Genomic DNA, 7,378 nt, shown 5'->3' with positions numbered 1-7,378 from the left:
GATTTTAGTGGCATTCAGAGCTGCTCTCCAGCCCTCAGCTCTCCTCACTGCTGAGCTCCCACTCCCTTTTCCTTGTCCTTTCAGCAGGATGAGCTCTGTGAATCCCCTTGGGCCTCCCCACTCTTCCCAGCCCATGCACCCACCTCAGTTAGGCTGAAGCTGCAGCTTCTCTGTCTCCTCTGGCACACCAGTCCAGTCCCCTGTGCGGGGAGCCCCAGCCCCAGAGCGCAGCACCCAACAGTGCCGTCCGGGCTGGAGCAGCTGCCCTGCAGCCCTGGCTTGGCTCTTGGTGGCAAGGGAATGCTCCCTGTTTGCAGCTGTCCCTGCAGGATGGCCCCAGGGCAGAGCCCAGCTCCCACTGCAGCCCTGAAGCTTGGGGCAGACAGTGGTCCCAGAGCTGAGGTTCATGGGGAGCACCCGCAGCTGTGCCTGGCACTCTGTTGCCGTGTGTCACAGTGCAGGCTGCCTTGTACTGGGTGAATGGACCAGCCCCTGCTTTGACTGACAGGGGCCTCGCCCATCACATCTCTCCCAAGGCTGCAGGCATTTCACAGGCCAGAATCTGAAGGGGCGCAGAGGTCAGACCAGTGAAATTATCCAGACTGGCTTTTTCAAAGGCCCCTTAGAAGGAAGGGCTTGAGTACAAACGCTCTCTGTTTGCCCCATGAACATTGGGCTGAGTGGTCTGTTTGGCTCCAACCCACTTTCCTCCTCGAGCCAACGTTACCCACTGCCTCCCACATCCCCCCCGTGCCTTCCCACTGCCTTGTCCTGTCAGGGCTTTCGCAGCCCCTCATCTCTTGGTGGCCCCATCCCCTCAGGGTCTCCCTCAGCCCGGCCAACCTGCCCGGCAGCAGCGCCGCAGCCCCACAGGAGCTCCCGAGGAGCCCCATCCAGAGGCACCTCGGAGCCCTCAGCAATGCAGCCAGCAACACACGGGCAGGAGAACACAGATGGCGGTTCCTGCCTGGGACAGGGCTTGTGGCCATCTCCAGGCACCGGTCTCACAGGGATCCCTGGAACTCCGGCCCCTGCCCACCGGCTCTGTTGGCAGCACAAAGGCTTCAGCAGAACCACCAAAGGCCAAGGGGCTTCTGGCCATTTTCCCTGCAAGCCTGCACGTGCCTGGGCAGCTTGCTGAGCCCAGGCACCCTTTGCTCCCTCTTCCCCTATGCCCTGCAGAGCCTGGGCAGCAAAAGAAAGATCCTGGGAGTCTGTCTATTACAACACATCCTATATTTCTATGCTACAGAAAAGCAAAAAGAACGAAAGAATAACCTTGAACAAAGGAAACATTCCTGCTGGCTCAGGTGGCCCCAGCAGACAGAGCCTCTGGGATCAGCACTCTGCACAGCTCCGGCAGCGCAGCCAGCCGAGCCCCAAGAGACGAGGCCGTGTCCTCCATGCCCTGCGGAGCTGATCATGCAGGCTGTCCAAGATGGAATATCCAGCTCTCTCTACTGCCTGGAGGACGTACAATGTTTGAATTGCCAGGCTTCCAACGGCGACGCTGATGTCATTTGCCGTGCCTTCAAGGGCTGAAAGAGAGAGCAACAGAGCCGTGGTCAGATCCCGGATCTGAGGGGACCCGAGGAGACCTCCCTGCCAGGGCCATCCCAGCCGGCTCCGGCCACGGCCAGCAGGGAGCAGGGACCAACGGGATCAGCCCGAAGCTGCTGGCCACGAATCCCCCAGGTGGCCCTGAAATCTCCGTGTGCTCTGCCCACGCCGCCCCTCGTCCGCACAGGGAGCAGAGCCCTGCGCAGCCGGGGCACGGCTTGCAGCTCCCCCGCCAGCCCCCGCTGACAGCCCGCTGCCCTCACTCACCCTCACAGATGAGCTGGAGCTCTTCCTTCTTCCCCCTCAGCTGCCGCCCGGCCATCCCTGCCAACACAGAGCCTGTCACGGCCCAGCGGCACAGCTCCCTGCCAGCGGCGCTGCCAGCCCTGTGGCCACACGGCCTCCTGGCCCGGCAGGGCTCAGCCGGGCCCTTGCCGCACGCTGCCGCCCAAGGGCACGGCTGCGAGAGGGCGGCAGCAGCGCCCAGGCCAGCCGGGGCTCCACCCCGCCGGGCCCGGATGGCGCTGCCGGGGCAGCAGGCGGGGCTGGGGCCGAGCTGCGGCGGGGCGGGGAGGGAGCCCGGGCTCGCGGCTCACCCAGGAACCTGATGGCCGCCTCTCGCAGGGGCTCCTCTGGGCTCTCCAGGTAGGGCATGGCCTGGCGCAGGTGCTCGGCCGCTCTGCTGCTGTCGTCTGCCAGCTGGAGAGAGCGGCAGGAAGGAAGGGTTGGCGCAGGCTCAGCCCCTGGACCGGGCACTCCCTGCGCCCAGTCCCAGCCTCCCCTGCCCGCACCGCCGTGAGCTCGGGCCCACAGGAGCCTGGAGAAGAGCCCGCGCCGCCTCTGGCTGCAGCAGCGGGCAGGGGCACAGCTGCCAGCCCCGCACACTGAGCACCGCGCTCAGGGGGATTCTCCAGCCTGAGGCTGGCACTTCCAGACCATCCTTACCAGGCACTCGGTGAACTTCCACAGCTTCTTCTTCTTCACCACTTTTTCCAGATCCCTCCTCTTCAGGAACTGGGCCACACAAAGCAGCGTTTCCTGAGAAGCCTGGAGAGCAGCAGAGACGCGGAGATGGCCCCACAGCCCAGGGCGCAGGACCTGTGTCCCTGTGCCAAGGCCTGGAGGAGGCTGCAGCCCAGCAGGCGCCAGGGCAGGAGGCAGCTGAGCCGCCTCCCAGGGGGACAGCAGCAGCCCACGAGTCCTCACCTGTGCCACACGCCCATCCTCATCATGGCAGTGGAAGAAGAGTGGCAGCAGGCTCTGGCGCGCGTGTGTCTTCAGGGCCTTTTTGTCCTTTTGCAGTGGAAGAGACACCAATGTTTGGAAGAGCAGGATGGAGAGCAGCTGCACCTGGCTATTGTACTGTATGAAAGGAAGAAAAAAAGACCTGAGCATCGGCTGCATGGGGCTCAGCTTGGCTCAGGCCTGGAAATCCACAGGGCACAAAGTGTCTGGGCAGCAGCCAGTGGCTGTGGCTGGAGGCAGCGAGCCTTACGTGGTCAAAGAGTGGCAGGAGCGCCTCAACCAGCTGCAGTGCAATGGAGCTGCCTATCAGCATGTCCTTGTCCCGGGAGATAAAGCTGAGGAGCATGACTGTCATGCTAACTATCTCTCCATCTGCGTCGCACAGGAGCTCCACAAGACTTTCAGTCAGGCTCCCCATTTTTTCACTCTGTGCGGAACACAAGTTTGTGAAACGCCATCCTGCTGCCGCAGGGCCTAGAGGCCAAAGGGCTGTTGCGGAGCACTTGGGCAGCTGAAGCAGGAGGCAGGAGAGCTGGGAGCAGCTGCCCCAGTGCCTAAAGCCCAGCAAAGCCCAAGCGACTGCATTCCCGAGCGCAGTCTCAGCCGCTGCCCCCTTCTCACCATCGAGGGATTGTCAATGAGCTTGAGAAGGGCCCTGAGCGCCAGGCGACGCCTGTCCCTGCACTTGCTGTGCAGGTGCCTTGACAAGATTTGCAGGACTCTGTTAGCACTGCCTCCACTCAAGTTCAGGCACTCGAGGACCTGAAAGGCACAGGGCAGTGACAGGGGACCCGGCCGGCAGGAGCCCGGAACCGCACAGGGCTGGGCCCAGGCAGCAGCACAGGGCGCGGGCACCCGTCCCAGGCAGCTGCGGCTACGAGAGAACAGAGAGCTGGGAGGCAGCTGAGCGAGGCAGCGCTGGCCATCAGGCTCACCTCCACAAGGAACGCCAGGGCGGGCAGCTCCCAGCGTGGCTCCAGTGTGTTGAGCAGCTGGAGCAGGTAGCGAGCGATCCGGGAGCACAAGGGGATGGAGACACGGGATATCTCCCTGGCAGGAGAAAAAGTAACCAAGACTTTGGGCCGGGGGACAAACCTCTCCCAGGACGGACTCACAGAGGTCTGGTCTTTCCCCAGCATCCTGCAAGGGGCCCTGGGCTATTTGGGAGGCGGCTCCTTGTGGGTACCCTCCTCTGCCAGCCTTTTCCAGTCTGCTTGGCTGTGCCTCGGTGACAAGGCCCTCTGGCCCACGACCTCTGGGACTGTGTGGGGCACCCTGGGCACAGAGCACAAATGTCAGAGGCAGCGGGGAGAAGGGGGTCTCACCTGGCCAGCAGACCCACGGCATAGTGGTGGGTGTCAGCACACAGCAGCGTGTCCCAGCCACGCTTGCGTTCCATTGCCAGCACCACATCCTCGTGCTCCATTTGGCAGAGCAGGGACTTCAGGGTCCGCACTGCAAACCTGCGTGCAGAGCAAAGCCCAGGTAACACTGGGAGCACTGGCTCCTGCCCAGGGATGTGGCAGGGACAGAGGAGTGGGATGGAGTACCTGTTGGGGCTGGTGGCAAGGCCGTATTGCTGCTGGCATCCCTTCCAGAAGGTATCGACCTCCTCTGGCATATCCAGAGTGCTGAAGAACACTTGGAAGAGCAGATGCACAAGTAGGTGGGGGAAATACACCGTCACCATATGTGGGACACAGGGCACCTGGAGGATCTCCCACATCACCAGAGTTGCCTGCAAAGGACAAAGCCCCCCGAGACAGCGCTCAGTGCCGAGGTGTCGGTGTGGCAGGGCCCGAGCACGGGAGGGAGAGGCCCGGAGAGACGCAGGGGGAGCAGCGGGCCTGGTGCCCCTGAAGCTGCCCCGAGGCCAGGTTTCAGCCCAGCGCCTGAGGCAGGGAGATGCAGTGGGGCAAGGAGGATGGAGAGCTGCTGGGCAGGTGGCCTTGGGGCCAGCAAAGTCCAGTTGCAGAAACTCACAGCCAGGACAAAGACACCCGTTTTGTCCCCATCAGAGGTGAACGTGCTGTGCTCTGGCCAACTCCCCAGCACATCGAGGAGCATCAGCTGCACTGGCTCGGCAGTCCTGGGAGAGCACATGATGCTCTTCCACATGGTGAAAGCAGCTCTGTGGGGTTAGAGCTCTGTCTCAGTGGGATCTGGGACACAGCACCGTGGCCTGGGCAGCAGCAGGGACCTGAGCTGGCTGCCGGCTCTGCCTCTGCCCACTGCCCCTCGCCAGCAGCGCCCAGGCAGCCTAGGCCTGTGGGGACAGGCCCCTGAGGGGCAGCGAGGGAGCATGGCAGCAGGCTCGGGGGCTGAGGTGCCAGGGCTGGCAAAGGGAGCAGCCAGAGGGCCCTGGGGACTCTCTGTTGGTCAGACACCTGGCACAGGCTGTACAGGCTGATGGGCTGGGGAGCCCTGAGCCCTCTGGGCAGGTGGCCCCATACCTGTCACAGGATGGGGCCACACACAGGAGTGTCATTACTACATCAGCAGGCTGTTCTTCGGTGAGATGCAGCAGGGCCCTGATCAGCCTCTGCTCAGCAAACTGATTGTCCATGAGCCACTCGTGGATGTACCTCACCATGGCGGGCACCTGGAGAAGGCACGGGGAGACTTGGAAAGCTGCCAGAAGGAGGAATGTCCCCAGCTTCCCCAGAGAAGTGCTTCCCTTCCCACCACACTGCCATGGCCTCAAAGGCTTCCAGTGACCAGCGGGCGTGGCTTGGGAGGCCAAGCAATTCCTGGGAGGATCAAACCCTGGCCACAGGCTGCTTATTTGCTTTGGATTGCAAAACCCCTCCTCTATGAGCATATTCCAGCGGGGCAGCACAGGTCTTGGTTTTGAAGGTGTGTGAATATGCTCTGAGCCCTTTGCCCATGGTGCTGGGCTCTTCCTCCTGAATCCTCTTGATGAATTTGCAAACCAAGTGTAGGAGAAGGGCAGGAAGCCAGGGATGTTCCACGGAATGCTCCAAGCGCGGTGCTCGGCTGAGCGGTGACAGCAGGCCCAGCCCAGGTGGGGATGGCTGCAGGTACCTCCACTGTTCTGCGGAAGAGGCCACGGGCGGGGTCCTGCTCTTGTGTGCGGTCCACGGCTGCATCTGGCAAAGAGCGAGCGCAGCCAGAGCTGAGGGGCTGCGGGAGAGGCCGGAGAACACAGCCCAGCCCTGAGCTCCCCAGGCAGGGACAGCCCCGGGATGCCCCAGGGGATGGAGCACGGCCACTGCGGGGTGTCTGCCCGGCCCCTCTTCTGTCCTGTCCGTGGGCATGTCCTCAGGAGATGGGATGGGATGGGATGGGATGGGATGGGATGGGATGGGATGGGATGGGATGGGATGGGATGGGATGGGATGCCATGGGATGGGATGCCATGGGATGGGATGCCATGGGATGGGATGGGATGCCATGGGATGGGATGGGATGCCATGGGATGGGATGCAGTGGGATGGGATGGAATGGTGCCAAGCTGGCTGCAGGCACCAACCCTAAGCCCAGCTCTGCCACTCACCCTCCTGTAGAGTCTTGAACCGCACCACCTCTTTGATCTCCACTATTGGGGCAGCTCCAGGGCCTTCTTCCTCCTCCTGCACCCAGGCCAGCTTGGGCCCTCTCAGGGATCTCTGCTCCATGGCAGTCACTGGATTTGAGGCTACTTGCAGGAGAGATGCCTCGGAAAAGCTCCGAGTCAGCGAGTCCTGCAGTCGTGCCTGGAAGGCACCTTCAAGAGAAGAGCCTCAGGAAGGCTACAGGACAGCAAGTCCTGCACTCTGGTCTTGAGGGCTCCTGCCACAAGGACAGGAGACTCCTGTCAAGGATTGATTGTGGTCAGGACTCGAGGGCACCAGTGGCAAGGATAGGAGATGCCTCCGGGGCACCGAGTCCCACGGTCTGCCCTCAAGGGCACCTGCAGAAGAGAAGCCTCAGGAAGGCCACAGGTCACCAAGTCCTGTGGTCTGGCCTCGAGGACAGCTGCAGGAATAACGCCTGGGAAAAGCTCCGGGTCAGACACGAACGAGTGCGCTGTGCGGGGGCTCCTCACGGCACCGCTCTGTCCCGTCCTGTCCCGTCGCGTGCTCCAAGCACTCTGGCGTGGTCTTGTCACCGCCAGCTCCTATGTCACCCCGTGTCACAAAGGACCCTTGGACACGCTGTCCCGTTCCATGACACGGTGACCACGCAGCACCGTGTCACAAAGGGCCCCTGCAAACACTGCCCCCTGCCCTGGGGCCACCCCTGACCCACCCAAAGTGGCCCATGTTGGAAGGAATTCCTCACCCCAAGTGTCTAAGACAGCCCGACAGGCTCTTTAGGAACGGCTGAAACCATCAGCAAACGCTGCCCTGCTCAGCGGGCTCAGGGCAGCAGAAGGAGCCCCCAGGGCTGCCGACGCAGCTGTGCTGGGAAGGGCACGGGGCCTTCCACAGAAGCTGGCACGGCCTCCTTGGGACACGTCCCGGCTGGTGGCCATCCTAAACCCGCGGGTGTGACACAGACAAGGAACGTGTGGGCCAGGGCACCAATGCTGCTCGGAGCCCTGGGGCCCGGGGAGCGCTGACATCAGCAG

At 62.8% G+C, this 7,378-nt stretch overlaps 1 protein-coding gene across 1 annotated transcript; it reads right to left on the bottom strand.

Moving 5' to 3' along the window:
- Positions 1 to 1,217: 1,217 nt before the first annotated feature.
- On the bottom strand, positions 1,218 to 6,942 carry LOC128820920 (uncharacterized). Its single transcript, XM_054001760.1, has 15 exons — positions 6,719 to 6,942; positions 6,323 to 6,619; positions 5,851 to 5,915; positions 5,259 to 5,407; positions 4,789 to 4,936; positions 4,356 to 4,543; positions 4,131 to 4,268; positions 3,741 to 3,855; positions 3,427 to 3,567; positions 2,954 to 3,232; positions 2,767 to 2,922; positions 2,506 to 2,607; positions 2,157 to 2,259; positions 1,828 to 1,884; positions 1,218 to 1,538 (listed from the first exon to the last, which is right to left on the bottom strand). Exons 2-15 carry the CDS (start codon positions 6,441 to 6,443, stop codon positions 1,339 to 1,341), a joined length of 1,962 nt encoding a protein of 653 aa, XP_053857735.1. The 5' UTR covers positions 6,444 to 6,619; positions 6,719 to 6,942; the 3' UTR covers positions 1,218 to 1,338.
- Between the last annotated feature and the right edge of the window lie 436 nt (positions 6,943 to 7,378).

This window comes from Vidua macroura, chromosome 32 (genome assembly GCF_024509145.1).
Source record: "Vidua macroura isolate BioBank_ID:100142 chromosome 32, ASM2450914v1, whole genome shotgun sequence".
Classification (NCBI taxonomy): Eukaryota; Metazoa; Chordata; class Aves; order Passeriformes; family Viduidae; genus Vidua; species Vidua macroura.
Note: the sequence above shows the minus strand (reverse complement) of the source record. Positions and strands in the feature narration are given on the sequence as shown.